Below are 18,924 nucleotides of genomic sequence, written 5' to 3'. Positions count from 1 at the left end.
TACTGGTATAGTGGAGATCCGAAACCCGACAAACAATGACGTATTACTTACCTTTGACCGACCAATGACTATTGAACTCTGTAACGCAGAGTGTACCCTTAAGGAACAAGACCCAAGTCGCGTTAATGACGTACTAGCCCGACTTCGAACTGACCACCTAAACCCCGAAGAACAAGCTAACTTAAAGACCTTGTGTGCACAGTATGCCGACGTATTTTATATAGAAGGAGAACCCCTGACATTTACCAACAAAATCAAACACAATATTAGGACCCATGACGAAATCCCAGTATATACCAAAAGTTATCGCTACCCTTTCGTACACCGACAAGAAGTTAGAGACCAGATAGAAAAAATGTTACAACAAGGCATAATACGACCTTCGGACTCTGCTTGGAGCTCGCCTATTTGGGTAGTACCCAAGAAAGCGGACGCTTCCGGCAAACAAAAGTGGAGACTGGTAGTCGACTTTCGAAAACTTAACGACAAGACTATTGACGATAAATACCCCATCCCTAATATTTCAGACGTCTTAGACAAACTTGGTAGGTGTCAATATTTTACAACTTTGGACTTAGCCTCAGGTTTTTATCAGGTCGAAATGAACCCCGACGACATCCCTAAGACCGCGTTCAATGTCGAACATGGGCACTTTGAGTTCTTACGCATGCCCATGGGACTTAAAAATTCTCCATCGACGTTCCAACGAGTCATGGACAATGTACTCAGAGGACTTCAAAATGAAATATGTTTGGTTTATTTAGATGACATCATAGTTTTCAGTACTTCTCTACAAGAACACATGTTGAATCTCGAGAAGGTTTTCAGTAGACTTCGAGAATCTAATTTTAAGATTCAGATGGATAAATCTGAATTTCTAAAATTAGAAACAGCCTATCTTGGACATGTAATTACTAGAGAAGGCATCAAACCGAACCCTGATAAAATTAAGTCCATTCAAAATTACCCAATACCTAAGACAAGTAAAGAAATAAAACAATTTTTAGGACTTTTAGGCTATTATAGGAAATTTATACCGGACTTTGCACGACTGACAAAACCAATGACTAAATGCTTAAAAAAATCAAATAAAATAACTTTAGACTCAGAATACATTAACTGTTTTGAGAGATGTAAGACTTTACTGACTAACGACCCCATTCTCCAATATCCCGACTTTACAAAGGACTTTATCTTAACGACAGACGCTTCTAACGTAGCGATAGGAGCCGTACTTTCACAAGGTACTATAGGTTCAGACAAACCCATCTGCTATGCTTCTAGAACCTTAAACGATAGTGAAATGAACTACAGCACTATCGAGAAAGAACTTTTAGCCATAGTATGGGCGACTAAGTATTTCAGACCCTATTTGTTTGGACGAAAATTTAAAATTTTGACTGACCACAAACCCCTCCAATGGATAATGAACCTGAAAGAACCGAACTCTAGACTGACACGATGGCGACTTAAACTGAGCGAATACGACTACACTATCATTTACAAAAAAGGAAAATGTAACACCAACGCAGACGCCCTATCCCGAGTTCAGATTAATAACGAGGAAATAGAATCCCTCCTTAGAGAATGTGGAATCGATCTATCCACGAGACCTGAACCCCCTGGATCTTCAACAGCCACCATACACACATCCAATGAAGACCCTATTTTAGAGATCCCCATCACAGACGAACCCTTAAATAAATTCCACAGACAAATTTGCTTGACAATCGTAGGTGACATTAAACGACGGACAACAGTTACAAAACCTTTTGACACGCACACACGAACCCACATCCAAATCTCCGAGTCGACTTTAGAACAAGACGTTGTCAATGCAATTAAAGAATACGTTAACCCCAAAATAAAGACCGCCCTTAAAATCACACCACCACTAGGGATGTATTCTGTTATTCCAATCCTTCAGAGGAACTTTAGAAACTCGTCTATGAACTTAGTTTTAGCTAAAACTGAGCTAGAAGACGTAAAGGAATATCTAAGACAACAGGAGATAATAAAACACTATCACGAGGGAAAGACTAACCATCGAGGCATTAATGAATGCTATTTGTCCCTCTCCCGTCGTTATTACTGGCCTAAAATGAAGGAAGAAATAACCAAATACATAAACGAATGTACAATATGCGGACAGACTAAATATGACAGAAACCCTATCAAACCACAATTTAATATCGTACCACCCACAACTAGACCCTTTGAGATAGTACATATGGATTTATTCACTGCACAGAATGAGAAATATTTGACCTTCGTAGATTCCTTTTCAAAATACGGACAAGCCTATCATTTACGTGACGGTACAGCCCTCAGTATCTTACAAGGATTATTGACCTACTGTACACATCACGGACTACCCCTGACTATAGTGACCGACAATGGAACCGAATTCACAAATCAACTTTTCGCCGAATTTATAAGACTTCACAAAATTAACCACCACCGAACATTGCCTAATTCACCTAATGATAATGGAATCATAGAACGATTTCATTCGACGTTATTAGAGCATTTACGTATATTACGACTTAGACAAAAGGACGAACCGACAATTAATCAGATGCCTTATGCGATATTAGCATATAATAGTTCAGTACACAGCTTTACTAAATGCAGACCCCACGACATAATAAGAGGACATTTTGACCCTAGAGACCCACTGGACATTGACATTACCGAGCACTTAATGCAACAGTATATCTTAACTCATCGTGAACAAATGAAGACTGTATACGACTTGATAAACGAGTCTACCACAGCTGACCGTAACCAATTAATGAATAACCGAAATAAGAACCGCGAACCCGAAATAGAATACTCACCTGACCAACAAGTATTTATTAAAAACCCATTAGCTAATAGACAGAAACTAGCACCACGATATACACAGGATACCGTCCTTGCCGACCTCCCTATTCACATATATACCTCAAAAAAGAAAGGACCCATCGCTAAATCCCGCCTTAAACGTGCGCCTAAGAAACCCAAATAAAATTGTTACAGGTTTCGACTGGTACTGTTAGCTCACCTGACGATGGCGCTCGAGATAAGACTGGAACCACTTGACAATGGACCTGGACTACTACCCTTTAACCTTGGACAAACTAAAATTATTACCCATTACCATTCTTTTGTACAGTATATACAGCTCTCAGACTTGGAAAACCAACTTAACTCTATTGACAACCAATTGAACTATTTTAAGACTGAATTAGACAACAACACCCTACCCATATATGAACTTCAAATTGACTATTTGACCTCCAAACTTATAAAGATAAGATCCCAACTAAAAAGCTTAGAACCTAACCGCACAAAAAGAGGTATTTTCGATGGATTAGGATCATTAATTAAGAGTGTAACTGGTAACTTGGATCATTTGGATGCCGAAAAATATAACAGCGCAATAGAAATATTAGAGAATAACGAGCAAAGATTGTTATCTGAGTTCAATAATCATGTTAGCCTTAATAAAGCCTGGATGGTTCAACATTCACAATTGATTGACATCTTAGTGGAGAACCAACAGAAGTTAAATGAAACATTTAAATTACTTTTAGATAAAAATTACATTTACGAAGTTAAGTATGCCAAATTTGCACAACTCTTAGCTATTATCAGTGAAAACGCTGAGGATTTATATTTAGAAATAATTAAACTAGAAAATATTTTAGCATTTATTCGTGCATCGAGCACTCATCATAGTATGATAAGTATAGATAACTTAGAACATATGTTAACTAAACTTAGGAAAATTTATAGTAGTAATGAGATATTAGATGCTGATTTAAGAGAGTATTATAACGTCATTAAACCTGGTAGTTATTTCGTTGATAAACGATTAGTATTAATATTTAAATTTCCGATTATATCCCCGGACACTTACGAATTATTTCGCCTTTCCATCGTTCCTAACAAGTTCTTACAAACCTTTTTACCTCCGTATCCTTTCATGGCAACCGATGGAAAAGCATTCATGTACATGGAGGCTGAATGCCCGAAGTTCGGTCACCACCTTCTCTGTGAAGAAAATATTAACCATCTCTTAAGAGAGCACACTGATTGTATCCAGAGCATCATTACGCACCAGCTGATAGATAAATCCTGCAGTCCTACAAAAATTACAGTCACCAAGGAGGCCATGGAGCAGTTGGACGGACAACACTACACTCTTTTCTTCCCACAACCTACGAAAGTGGATTTAAAGTGTGGCCGTGAAGAATACTTATCTCTTTCTGGAAGTTATCTCGCCACTATTCCATATGAATGTTCCCTGCGTACAGAATCTATCACAATCATTAACATCAACGATGAAGTAAAAGGACAGCCACTGAAAATTACGGAGATCCCCAATCATCACATTTCCGTAGACGATAGTAATATGAACCAAATAACTCTTAACTCCGTCAACCTGAAAAGTCTACATAAATTAGAAGACAGGATATTTCTTCAGAAGCCACTCACCTTGGACAACACAAATTCTTCACTATACCATACGACGCTACCCTTCTACACTATTATATTTGGGGTACTCGCAGTCACCGCAGTTATAATAATTCGCCGCTATGTGAACCGCACTACCGCTACCTCTGAAAAGAAACCAGAACCCAAAAAGGACGAGGCTCACACCTATGCTACTCCTGAAGGATCCAGAACCCAGGAGGCCGTACCAGCAACATTTTCGGTCAAGGTACTCAAATAGTTGCTGCTCTGGGGGTGGAGGTGTTACATGCGCGACCTAGATGAAGACCGCCGACGCTGCAGCGCGTGTTAACTCCACGCGCGCCCTCAATTTAGATGTAGCTGACGCGACATCAGCATTTAATAATTTTCATTTGAATTATAATTAGAATTATTTGTCATTATATAGCTGGATCTCACATCGACCACTATAATCTTAAATTGTAATTTAATTAGTTTAATAAATTAGTTTAAAGTAACTTTGGTTTTTTTTGAGTCCTCCGGCTGTCGTTAACGTAATTCGCTGCTGTGTTCTTTTTTGAAGGGTGTGGTAAGGGAGACATACTTTTCAGAGGCGTTCCAGCTTAGTCCTCAGGGGTAGCGGCGCATCTGTGGTCGACCTCAGGTAGGAATACCTAATTATATCTGGGGTTGATTACAGATGTCCATGGGCGGCAGTAGCCACTTACCATCAGGTGGACCGCATGCTCGTCTGCTGCTACTCCTATATTATAAAAACAATACCCACATACACTACAGACTCATTAATATAAAAAAATATTTTTTAACGTCACAAACTAACAAAGAGCTACGAAGAGTCTTAGAGCGCTAAACTACTTTAAAAATCAACTCACCAATAGCACAGAGCGAGTGGTACAGTTCATACGTGAAAGCGGTTAACGGGACATCATCGCTGACGGGCACGACAGCAACAGTTGAGAAGTTGTGCTGCGACGGACGGGACTCGAACGCAGCGGCACCGCCGAGACCGCGGGTGGGTTTTTGCCAGGACCCTGAAATATTACATTTTTTTATTAATAAGTTTTTGTACAAAAAACATCAATACATAAGAGATAGAAGTGAAGTACAAAGGGTACACTCACAACCCAGCACTAGGATCCCCTGTATCGTAGGCGCCATGAACACACACATAGACGAATAAACAAACACCCCGATCCAAAATATATATTCATCATTCAAATATCTGTCTGGCCAGAGATCGAACCCGGAATCCTTTGCGCGTCAGACCGGTATGGTAATCGGTCCGCCACGCGGGTCGTCGGTAATTTAATTTTCATTTAACAGGTCTCAGAATAGATATACGCCTAACTGTACTCTAATATTTTTTTTAATAATAGAGTGGTAAGTACGACTATATTGTAATTTGAAAGTTTGGGTAGGGGATACAACGCATCTGTGACAGATTTACGATAAGACTCTAACCCTGTCTAGGGTTAACACAAATTTTGATAAGCTGTCGTTACCATCAGATTGACTGCATGTTCGTTCGAGTCTATATTAAGATAAAATAAAACTCTGCGCCACGCACCCGTCCGCCATTATACGCATGCATTTCTCTATACTATCGATGAATACATAGATATATTCAAACCAGAAATAAATAGTTGCCTACAATATTTTTAAATTAAGCATTTAGGTACACCACAAACATTTCGTAGATAAAACGATAACGTTAAATAAAAAAAATCTGTTTAGTAACAATAAATACACTAACCCAATATCCTGTGCCCCAGCAGGTTGATAAGCCTGGTGACCACAACGGGGAATCGAAGCTTGATCGCGTTGAACAACCCCTCCGGCAGCTTCGCTAGCTCGGAGTCGCGCACCGCCATCACGGTCGTACTGCGGCGTGTTTGCGTCACCATTTCCACCTGAAACACCACTTGGTATTAGCCCATAGACTTTTTGTGCCCCCATTGGGGTAGCTGCAGCTTTATTTTGAGAGAGTTCAAAAGCCAATAATCAAAATCGGCGAAAAAATATAGGTCGATTATTCTGTTTCTTTTTTTTTTTGCTAAGTGAGGTGTTATATACTTTTTAATTTTTTTTAAAAGCCTTAAAGTAATTTCTGACTCACCTATCATAATCGTAGTTGGCAAACTATTTTTAAAAATTTATAATTAATATCATTAATTAATATAATTTTTGAATTAAGTTAAACTTCTTCAAAGTAGTAGAAATTCTAAACTTTATTGTACAATTAGCCCCCACCACCGATCACGTGATGCAAGAAATTGTGAGAACGCACGGAAAGGAAATACAGCTCCAATCGAGCATACATATAATGGATCTTACTCCTATGTTAGCTTTGAGAAAGAAAAATATATTTACTGTTACTCACAATGCCCACTAGGTCGCCCTTGCCGTACTCCCCGACAAGCTCCTTCTTGCCGTTTGGATGCGTGATCACTGAACGTAGACGCCCACTGAGTACTATGAACGTTGAACCGGACTCCTCGTCTTGACGGTAGACTGCACGACCTGACTCTAAAAATACCTGCGAACAAAATACATAAGTGTTGTAAAATGCTTCGAACTTTTAACTAAAGAATCATCATATTCATAATTCATAATCTGTATTTAGTATGTTTTTTGGGTTACAATAGGTATAAAGGATTTATACTTAGTCAAAAAACGCACCAAAAATTTAATATGCCGATTAATGCGTTCTAAATAAATGGCTGTCACAAAATCGTAATTTATAAGAATAATTAATGAGTAGTAAATAAGTCTACAATATATTTTTTTTAAATATTATAAGAGCAATAGGTAGGTATATTTTATGTCTATTTTTTCATTCATTTAGAAATTCGTTATAATTGTAATAGCATTTTTCAATTAACCTGTTTTTATTTTTTATAATACTTATGTTCTTTATTTATTTCTTTTATTTGGTGGGGTAGATTATTATAAAGTTTCATGGCCATGGAAAATGCGCCTATAGTGGCTATGCCTAATTTTTTGTTTGGTGGGTAGGCTAACTTATGTTAGCATCCAGAATTTCACACCTATCCGTTGCTTATAACTGGTAGGAACTGCCGTCTTCTAGATTCAAGCTTAAGTTTTAAATTTTAAGCAAGTACTTATAGTCGCTCGAAGACACAGAACTTTAAACATAAGTCATTTACACTGATAAACGGGCCAAGTACCTACGCTACCAACGTATGGTCTGACGTACGTACTAACGGTTGAATGGACAGACCAACAAATAAAATTTGGACCCAGGCCTTTCAGCCTCTTTCAATCTCAAAACTCACCCAGTCTAGCGCGAAGTCGACCTGCCGCACGAAGGGCGACAGTCTCCGCACCACAGTGTTAGCTATATGCAGCACTACTGACGGTCGCTCGCGCATGATGCTGTACACCGTCGTCTTGGACAGCAGCCCGATGCGGGAGAAATGCTTCGCGCGGATGGAGAAGAAACTCGGCTCGCCGGTCAACACCGCTAGACCACCCTCCACTTCACCTAAAATTAAATATTTAATAAGGATATAAATGAGAACATAGAAATATTAAATATCAGGAGTATTAAGAAAAGATTTTTGTTCATTTTCGAATTACAACTAAATAAGAAGTTAGTCATTTAAATTTCTATTGAATTCGATAGAAAAGAATTTAATCACATGAGTCATATTCAATTATCATAACCGGAAATAATACAATACAGCATAATAACAGAAGTTCTTTTTAAACTACGTATCACAAAAAATATGCAATATGTATGTAATAAAGTAGGAGCCCGATTTTATCAGGCTTTAAATGAGCAACGGCTACACATAATAAACAATAAATAAGGTATTTGCTAAGGAAATAATTAAGATTTTTACCTGGATAGGCAGTGAACATATGCACTTCACCGCCACCTTCAGTTACCCGCTGTGAAACAAGCAGGGCTCCCGACAGCAGGTATACAAGAGCCACGTCCTATAGAAACACAATGACAAATGTTTTAAAACAATATTGTACACGAAGTAAGTTGCTCAAACGATTATCTTATATTATATGAAACTATCCACCTCGCACCAAACTTTAAGACCGATTGAAATTGAAAATATATTTAAAATTATTGTGTAAAGCTTACAATTGTGATTTAAGTCTCAAGCCAAGTTATTAATCTATATAATGCTCTTACAATTCTGCGTTAGCTATCAAGTGCGATTAAAAGTTTACATCGGACATAAAATTTTCGTTACTAATCTTATGAATAAAATAACTAAGTGAATCTAAGAACACCCAGAAATCAAAATTCCAAAAAACTTATCACTAAGGTAAATAATACAAAACGAACATTCCTTGCTACTCTATGTAATACTTAAAACTATGCAAATGCCTCATGAATGTCTTGAACATAATTTTGAAAATTCTATTATTTACTATGTAAAGTAAAAAACTAAAGTATTTTTAAACACCGAAACAAATAATGAATTTGAATTAAACATTTACCGAACCTGAGTGTACCAATCATTTCATTCACACAACATGACACCTATGATCATACATAACTATTTTTAATGTGAATGTCGTGAATGACTGCATGAGGTAACTCAAAATCCACTCGGTCAAACCACTCACGTAAGTCAGTAGCTACCTGAACAATCTCTGGCTCGCCCGGCATACTATAAAACAGCTTTCAGGGACAGAAATAATAATCGTTACAAGCTGATTGACTGCCGGGCACGGGTTTCCACAAGTGGGAATGCCAGGGTAGTACTTGCATTAACGGTTACAGTACAGGTTTATGTCCAATCTCATAAGTATAGCATATTGGCTACAGATTTTCAACTCTGTATTAAAGACTCCGGCAGCACCACCGCCACACCTATTTCTACCTAATAACAGCAGTGTTAGGCGCTGCTGTGTTCCGGTTTGAAGGGTGTGGTAAGGGAGACAGACTTTTCCGAGGCGTTCCAGCTTAGTCCTCAGGGGTAGCGGCGCATCTGTGGCCGACCTCAGGTAGGAATATCTTATCCTATCTGAGGTTGATTACAGATATTCATGGGCGGCAGTAGCCACTTACCATCAGGTGGACTGCATGCTCGTCTTCTACTCCTATATTATAAAAAAAAAAAAAAAAAAAGTGGATGGGTGGAAGCAATTTAGGGGCCAAACCGTACCATATACCGTATGTTTTCACATGTCCTTCACTTCACTTCTGACCATTTAAGTATTGTTATGTATATATATTCATAATAAAAATGTTTGTTGATCAAATATTGTGAGGTACTTTCAAGTGTATCTTTGTCAATATGAGACATACAACATGTCGCTAATCTTACTACATGTAGTATTTTTTTTAAATATTATAATTTAATTCCAATAAACAGAATCGATTAATTGTATGTTATTTTGCCTATCATTAAAGCAGAGTGAGTAAGCTACGCACACATAAATAACATGCCACGAACTTTGTGCTTATGGGTCCAAATTGCAATTGAAATCTATGTTAAAAATAACACACAAATAAATTTTGGCCTATAAAAATACAGAAAGCATTTATTATTATCTCTAAAGTTAGATTAATATACATACAGTCGGTATGTAAAAAATAATAAATTAAATAAAACATATATCCAAAATTTTACTTTGACTGTGTATTTTTCGAGCGTAAATATGTTATCTATGTCTCATTCTTTGGCGCGTCCTACAACCCAATCGACTCGACAGATATTAACATATAAGGTGTCGTTGGACTTGTCTAAATTGTGAAAGTGACATAGAACATATTTTTAAGCAATTGTTTATTTTTATCAATTTTAATAATAATTAAATTTCTTACGTTATAAAATCTCCTCCAAAACTCAAAACCTCCAAAAATTCCACAACAACTACCCGAATCCAATTGGGCAATCAATTCACCCTTCGCAACATCCTAACAAACCAAATAAATAAAAGAACGAGAGAAACATATTATGACATTTTAATCGCATTATATTATTGTCCTAGCTATTGTTTTGAACACTAGGAAAATGTATTAATTATTGTTATTATGTACAATTATTATTTGACCTTGATTATTATTATTATTTTGTTTCCATTGCAGTTATATAAATGCTAATTGTAAATATTTTAATTCCTTATAAATACCTAATTTTGCACACCCATAGGGGTAGAACATAAGAATGTATGTTAATTTTAAGACCCATGTATATCACTATGTTCTTGCAAATAAACTGAATTGAATTGAATTGAACAACTATTCATATTTATAACATTAATCTTTAACTTCTACAAATTCCACAAGTACTGCCCATTTCTAACTGGTCATTTTGCAATAAATTATATTATGAACCAAAAAACTAAAAGACCGAAAGAAAGAACGAACACACCTTATGGCTCTCCTCCTTCATGATGTATGTGCCCGCGGGCAGGTCCCGCACCTGCACGTTACCGCGCAACACTTGCTCGCTCTCGAGGCCCAGCTCCTTCACGAATGCTTCGGTCGCTATTTGGATTAAGGCCTGCATATAAACAGAGAAATGTAATAGCCGCAGTGAAATGAATGAATGAATTGCATGTTACAATATTTTTTCTTAAACTACTAACGCATCGGAAACTCGACTGAGAAGATCCGGTAAGTAACTCAATGAATTACAGTCAATATTTACATCGACTGTGAAAGTGTAGCGTACCTTTTAGAAACAGCCAAAAGAGAGTCTGACTCAGTGAGGTTCTTCTACCAACACAATTATATTATGTAACATATTTAACAAAAAATATTTCAATCAGAGTTTATGACGCAAGTCACAAAGCTGATATGAAGTATCTATTTTCTATATTAATATATTTTTAATTATGATTATCTCGTATTTTGATTTTCTTATATATTTTTCAAGTGCAATATGACAACACTGGATGACACCTGTATGCTTTTTCGTTTGCCGATGCATTAAAATAAACATTTAAAAAACCTCTTACGTGAGGGCTCCCACATAATGTTTGACTTTAAGATTAACTACTGTAACAATACCATATGAATATTAAAATAGCTACCTATTATAGTAAATTAAACATATAAGTAAATTATTTCGACTTGAGCTATATTATTGATACATTTTCTCAGATAATTAAAGTTTCTTGAGTGAGAACCAGTTGCAAATAAACATTACCTGTTCGTCAAGGTTATCTGTGTTGTGTTTCTTAAACGAAGAACCGTCTTTGTTCCTCTGGAAAGATGACGAGGTCGGCTGTACGTCTGGTTGTTGCTGTAACAATATACAAAAATAAAACAGATACTATTAACAAAATAAAATAAATTTTAATATTCATTTTAAATCATTTTTAGACCTTTTTATAAAACTACAGTAGGGAATGAGCATGCAGTCCACCTGATAGTAGTTAAGTGGTCACTGCGCATGTAAATCTGTAGTCAACTCCATTAAGAACAGGTATTTTAACCGAAGACAAACCAAATCAATACAAACCTTACTGGCAATCAATACTAAGTGATCATTTTTTAAAGTTTTACTTTGCCAAAATGTAAGTATGTGATATGACCTTACCTGAGGCGTGTTCGAAGTGATATCAGGCACCATGTCAGGCCTGGGCTTCCGACCCTGGATGTGTATGGGTGACGAGGGCGGCGGACCTGACTCCTGCTATTCACACCATGGAGGATAAAGTCACATTCGGTTAGTGAGAAAAAACACTCAAACAAAAATTAAAAACAGGTCGATAAACTTCATGGAAGTTGGTTAATAACAAAATTACAATGAAAAACAAAGACTCATGATCATGTTTATCGGCATATAACAAAAACACAATTAAAAAATATGTGATTTCGGAATTACAAATTACAGGTTGTGTGGAGTATTTTGTAACGGAATAAAATCATCAACACCAATAGAAAAGAACTCTTTGTTGCTGAAAAAAATGGCTAATGAAGTCAAAGTCTATTCTTATTCTAATATTGGAAACAGCTGATATGATTTCGATAATGCTTCCACACAAAGATACACAAAAATTTTAAACTATCCTGAACTATATTTACTCAATAAATATTTATCTAGAGATCCTGCGTAAAATTGAAAAACCATGCTTCAATATCGCTTTACAATCTAATATAACTTCAAAAAATTACCGGGAACGAGTTATCCTACTTTTCACCCATTATGTATTTATCAATCATACGTAAAATTAAAAAACCATGCTCTGATGTAGCATTTCTCAAAAAGAAAGTCCCATACAACTTACCAAATGATCCGAGAGCGTCTTCTCGCTGTGGTGCGGCGAGTGTATATTAGGATAGCTGTCGACCGTGAACATCTTGCTCGACTTGCCGGGGGAGGACGCCACTGTCGTTGGTCGGCGTTTCTCTTTGCCCTGAAAAAAATAATTAGATGGAGTATCTCTAGATTTGAGTTTTCTGTGTTCCACTAGCGTTTTACTAGCCTTTATATAAATACAAAAATAGCTGTCTAAAAGCTAAAATTTGTTGAAAAAAAATAAAACAAACTATTCCTAGGTATAGTCTACATAATTGAATAATTTCCATTTTTACCAATTTTAAGAACCTCATTTATCATTTCAATTAAGAAAATATGAAACAACGCACCGCCCGGACCTCCGATATATGTTTGATTTTTGAATTATTACAAATGATTGTCAATTATATTACTTACAGGGTTTACTAACTCGGCACTCAGACCTAAATACTGATGCAGGGCTGTGAATGTCACGCGTTGGAGACGAACCATGATGATCTGGACAAAAAGAAACATGTTTGTTTATTTTCTGCAATAAAATAGCAAATATTTTCTAACTGAATACTACTACTACTACTACTACTACTACTGGACCCTGTCCTAGACTGCCTTAATCTATTGAACAAACTAACCTGAATGGTCATGGATTCCATTACTAGTATAATGTCAGTGACAGTTACACAATATAAATATCTCAATTTAAGTTATTTGCCTATATGTAAATGAAATCCCCAGTTATAAATCATATATAACCAACTCACTTGTATAACTCGTACAAATATATCAGGGTACTCCTTGAACACCTCTTGGAAGGCGCGCATCGGGAGCTTTATCACTTGGGAATCTTCCAGCGCTTTCGCATTCACCGTCTTGTAGGGTTGGGAGTGGCCCTGTAAAATATAATGATATACTCGTAGGGTATATAGGGTTAAACTTCTTAAGACACTATCTCAGTCGTAGTTACAATACACAGAAAGTCAAACAGGCAAATATCTATACCCAAACAGAAATGTACTTTCATTGTTTAGACGTCTGTATGGCCAGAGATCAAACATGGATCCCGCTACGTCAGAACAGCATGATATCAATTGTCCACTCCACCACGTAAATCGGAATAAAAAAATATTTTTCATTTTAGCTAAATGTATGACATCCCCAAACGGTATCTTTGCCGTTTATTGGAGTAGTTGACGGTGAAAAGTGACGCGCTTTTGTAACACATTTTGCCAATCTGTAGTACATTTTGCCCTGACGTTTGTAGAGTCAAACCCAACGTTAATGTAATGTTACCCACCGTCAGAACATCAGTGAAGCTGAGCAAGGAGGTGACGCTCTCTCCGGCGCGCACCACCTTCAGCGACAGGCTGCTGCCGTCCGGGTTCGTAATGTACACGTTCACGCGACCGTTCTGAACAACGTACACGTTCTCGTCTGTGTCGCCTGGAAACCAAAAATAATGACGTCATCAGAAGATCAACAGTACTCCTATTAATATGTAGTTTGGCAAAGGGAGATCTCCCGCCAGCCTAAGTGATCATGCTCGAGCGACCGTGCTCCGACCATGCGGTCTACCTGATGGTAAGTGGTCATTATCGTCTACAAACACAATTTCGTGACATTGAATCTAATCCAACCCGAGGTCTAAGATGGACGACTCATATGTTTATCAGCCGGCATTCGCCCCCTTACGACGAGACGTAAAAACTGTTTCACGTTAGAAATAGGTGTGGCGGTGGTACCTCCCGGGTCGAATTATATTTATTGTACTTTTTCTTTAAGAGATTTTTTTTATAAAATTAAAATGGCAAATATTACCTATTTACTATTTTAATTCAAATAAAAAAATATAAACTATAAATTACAAACTAATAATAATACATTAATCCAAAAGATTTATAAAAATGCAATACCCTAAGGCTACAGGGGACCAAAGATTATTAAACATATATGTATCATATTACATAAAATCGGATTTTATCACTAAGATTCAATTTTGAATGACCCGGTTTTTTGTTTATATATTTTTTTATCAACCAATTGTTTTTATCCCTAATAATAATGACCTATTATTTAAACTACTACTAATATAATACATAATAATATTTCCCACACAATGTTGTCACGTCACACGCACAGATAAGAGATCTACGTTACTTTATTTACCCCCCACATTCACACCAGTATCATAACATAACAAAACATATCATAATTAACCAGTTTCCTGTTTTAACAATAATTTATTTTATATAATGTTTTATACATTTAACAAAGATATGCTAGAATATTTAGATAAAGTAGCCTACGTTTTTCCTTGAAATGTTCTCTATTTTTGGTGCCAAATTTTGTCTAAATTCGTTTCATCATTCACAGACAAAAAAAAATCAAAATGGATGAATTATGATGAAAAAACTATGTTTTTTATATTATTTCACTATTGCACAAACACGAGAAAGTCATACGGCCTTGAAGTCACAAAAACATTGCTTACATCTATACAAGATAGTTATCTTGAGATTAGGAGGATATTTGGTTACTTTACACAAACAATCCACAAACTGTAACATATTTCGACGAAATACTATATAATTATATGTATTATTATTAGTATTGGTCTAGTTATATAATACACTTATCCCTTCAATCGAGAATACCAAAGATATTGTTGATCGAATGCCTAATCAAATAAATAGTTAGTTTTAATAAATGCCTGAAGTAAAAATATTAGAACGCCATATTATTATTTTAACACGCAATAACAAGTGTATTATAAAAAATTAAACTTATTAGTTTAATATCTTATCTTCCACAATAGCAACAATAACGGTTTTTTCACAGAACGCCTTTTTTTCGTCTTTTTATGATGTTTTTCATTGCGATAATTTACCATAATTATAATTGCTGTTTGTATTTAAAAATAATAAACTCATACATCATTATGTTTAATTAATTTATATATTTCATATATTTAATTCATGAGTCCCTCAGTAATCGTTATCACTCATCAAGTCCTTCTCTTGATCCCCGACCAATGCTTCTCAACCTGTACTACATGTACTACGTGACACTCACCCACTTTGAAGAGGAACGCGCCCGCCGGCAGGTTGAGGATCTCGGTGTGCTTGCACAGCATCAGGAACACCGGCTTCTCGAAGTGGCCGAACACGCGGATGCTGTGCAGCATGTATAGCGCGTCGGGGGGGACACGATCATCGCTCGTTAGGTCCTCCTCTAGGTATTCGGCTGGTGGTTCTAACACCTGGAAGCAGATCAAACAAAATTCAACAACTTTTCTTCCGTCACAAACCTTTTTTGACCAAGAAATACTGTTGCCTATCTACATATAAAATATATTATATTCTACGCATTCACAAACAATTACAAAAATATACGCATTTTAAAGCCGATCCACAACCATCTTGTTTGGTTAAAAACATTCTCACTTATTGTAATACACAAGATATCTTAACATAGGCACCGTTATTTCTTGTAACCATATTATAGGACTACAAGTATAGGCACCGTTATTTTTTCAATGTATTGTTAATTTAAACTCAAAGAATACTCCATTGCTATCAAAAATTTGTGAATAATTGCAGCATTAATTTTTCTTATGATACTATTTATTATAAGAGTTATTATACTAGAATTGGACTACTAGAATAGGCATAGTTATTTCTTGAGCTCGTAGTGTAACACAATAAATATAGGCACCGTTATTTCTTGTAACCCACCTTTAGCTGTTCAGGCGCGGACTCCTTCTTCAACTGCAGCAGTTTCCTGGCAAAGCGCATCACCGCGCGCCGCTTGCGGCCTTGCCCGGAGTTGGAGATCGACTTCACCTTCCGCAGCATCCGCCGCCCGTAGAACAGCATCTTGTCGCGCTTGCGGAAGCGCTTAGCCGGTTCGCCCGCCGCCGCTGCGATGCCGCCTGACAGTTCTACGGGTAAATTGTATTTTTACCACGCTTTTATTAGCTTGGGTTGTGTGTACGTATGTATGTAACGGAATCTTTGAACTCGATTTTTACCCACTTTGAACAGTCCGATTAATTTAAAATTTTGAACAATTATCAAGAACCAATGACAATACACGATTTTAATAATTTTTTCCCATTCTCCTCATCAGGATCGTCAGGAATCAGGATTAACGATTTTCCTTGTGCGATTTTAGCGTGGTTTTTAGTTTTTAAAGTACATTTTTATAAGTCAGGGCATCTTTTAGCAACCCCATGTAGTAGTAGACTACTTACTCGTAGAGCCGACCAATACGCTGTTAACCTTAAAGAGTATGTGTAATATGTCCCTTCAGTAGGGTCAAATGCTGGTTTGCTCTGGTTATCAGACAGAAATACGTGTGCCTATTAACCATCTGTGTCGAAAAATAATACGATAATTTAATATTTTGAGAAAAAGGAGTGCCGATGTCTCTACTAGTTCGAACTAAGAAGAGCCCTAGCAGGTAGTAGTCAAAATACGAACAAAGGTAACCTTTGTTAGTATTTTGACTGTATATTCTTTTAACAGACATTACTTTAGGCCATCAAAATCTAAAAACAAATGTAACGCGGGTAAGTTTAAATATTCGACTTGAGAGGGCTACTTATAGGACATTTTGAGAAATTCTAATTTTCAGAAGCAGGTACCTCCATCGGACCTTGATCAGTCATAACATATTATGACGTCACGACCTATTTTGATAACGATTTTCTTTCTTATCACACAACCTTGAATGTGACAATGAAGGAACACTTTAAGACCGCTAGCAATAAATTAAACTATAAAACAATGCAAGCAATTAAAATGCGGTTGACGTGTGTTAAAAGTACATTGTTAAAAGTGCCTAATTATAAATTAAAATATTGTAAATATTAAAATGTTTGCATGTCTGTCTGCATGTTTGTTACGTATTATCTTCGAAACTGCTGAACCGATTTCGACAGGACTTTCACTGGCTACTTAATGCTATGAAGAGTAACTAAGACTATTTTTTGTCCTACTTGGGAAGGAAATGTTTTTTGAGCGCATCTCTCATTCTTTGCATCCCAAAAGGCTTGAGAAATTTTAACATAAGAGGTCTTGTTAGTTTCGCATACATTGTGAAAGTAACATAGGCTTTATTTTAGGCAGTCGGGTTTTTGTTTTTATAAATAAGAAAATAGTGGGCTTCCGTGCAAAACGTTTTATTTAACGTGGGTGCCACCACGGCTTTAGCTCGTTCGTAATAAAAACATTCAACCGTATTCATATAAAATTCACACCACCATTCCAAAAACATAATATAAAGAATTATTTATACAACAATGATAAATGTAAAGTTCGTTGAATCCACACAAAAGACAGCCTGACATTTCCATGTTGAACACACACATAAATTAATCGCGAGCTCTCTTTGTTTGTGCAAGTGTTGCCTGTATTATAGTACGAGTATCTACGATGTGGACTACCTTGGGCTGGATAAAAATTGCAATTTATTTCTCATCACTCAAAACAAAAAGTAAGCTTCCGTTCTTGTTTATAACAAAAAGTAATAACTAATAGTAAAGTTGTGGTTATTTTTCGTGGTGTGCTTTCTAACGTATGTTTTTCCCGTTGTTGTGTAACATGTTTTTCCCGCCAAAAATCTAAACTTGACAATTCTTGCCTAGAAGAATTGTTAAGTTTCGATTTAAGGATAAGCAAAACATTAGATGGATTGATTTTTAATAACGATAGACACGTATGGTATGGTAAATAGTAAATACACATGTTATGGGGGATTACAACATACCTGTGGCCGATTTTAGATAGGACTACAATTATATTTGGAATTGATACCCATGGGCGGCAATGACCATATTATCAAGTGGACTAAACAAGCTATTATTAGTAGTTTATTAATATACCGATAATTTTGAAGGTGGTAGAACCCTTTGTGGTTCGACTCCGGCGGCACCACAGCTACAACTATTTCTACCTAATAACAGCAGTGTTAGGCGCTGCTGTGTTCCGGTTTGAAGGGTGTGGTAAGGGAGACAGACTTTTTCCAGGCGTTCCAGCTTAGTCCTCAGGGGTAGCGGCGTATCTGTGGCCGACCTCGGGTAGGAATATCTAATCCTATCTGGGGTTGATTACAGGTGTCCATGGGCGGCATTAGCCACTTACCATCAGGTGGATTGCATGCTCGTCTGCTACTCTTATATTATAAAAAAAAAATACCGGTTTGATATGTGAAGGTTTTCGGGTGC

General features: G+C 36.6%; 1 protein-coding gene across 1 annotated transcript in view; it reads right to left on the bottom strand.

Annotated features, from left to right (window-relative positions):
• sws (patatin like phospholipase domain containing sws) overlaps positions 1–18,924 on the bottom strand; it is a 50,445-nt gene that overhangs the window by 19,738 nt on the left and 11,783 nt on the right. The window contains exons 3-16 of the mRNA XM_073079191.1: positions 16,433–16,638; positions 15,771–15,957; positions 13,996–14,141; positions 13,463–13,591; positions 13,119–13,199; positions 12,691–12,819; positions 12,000–12,095; positions 11,607–11,702; positions 10,827–10,958; positions 8,328–8,424; positions 7,758–7,966; positions 6,842–6,997; positions 6,215–6,371; positions 5,334–5,492 (exon numbers count right to left, since the gene is read on the bottom strand). Coding sequence (XP_072935292.1) covers positions 5,334–5,492; positions 6,215–6,371; positions 6,842–6,997; positions 7,758–7,966; positions 8,328–8,424; positions 10,827–10,958; positions 11,607–11,702; positions 12,000–12,095; positions 12,691–12,819; positions 13,119–13,199; positions 13,463–13,591; positions 13,996–14,141; positions 15,771–15,957; positions 16,433–16,638 — 1,980 coding nt within the window. The remainder of the gene's footprint in view (positions 1–5,333; positions 5,493–6,214; positions 6,372–6,841; positions 6,998–7,757; positions 7,967–8,327; positions 8,425–10,826; positions 10,959–11,606; positions 11,703–11,999; positions 12,096–12,690; positions 12,820–13,118; positions 13,200–13,462; positions 13,592–13,995; positions 14,142–15,770; positions 15,958–16,432; positions 16,639–18,924) is intronic.

The sequence above is a fragment of the Epargyreus clarus genome, unplaced genomic scaffold (assembly GCF_041222505.1).
Source record: "Epargyreus clarus isolate Ecla_fem2 unplaced genomic scaffold, WU_Ecla_fem_2.2 ptg000014l, whole genome shotgun sequence".
NCBI classification, from domain to species: Eukaryota; Metazoa; Arthropoda; class Insecta; order Lepidoptera; family Hesperiidae; genus Epargyreus; species Epargyreus clarus.
Note: the sequence above shows the minus strand (reverse complement) of the source record. Positions and strands in the feature narration are given on the sequence as shown.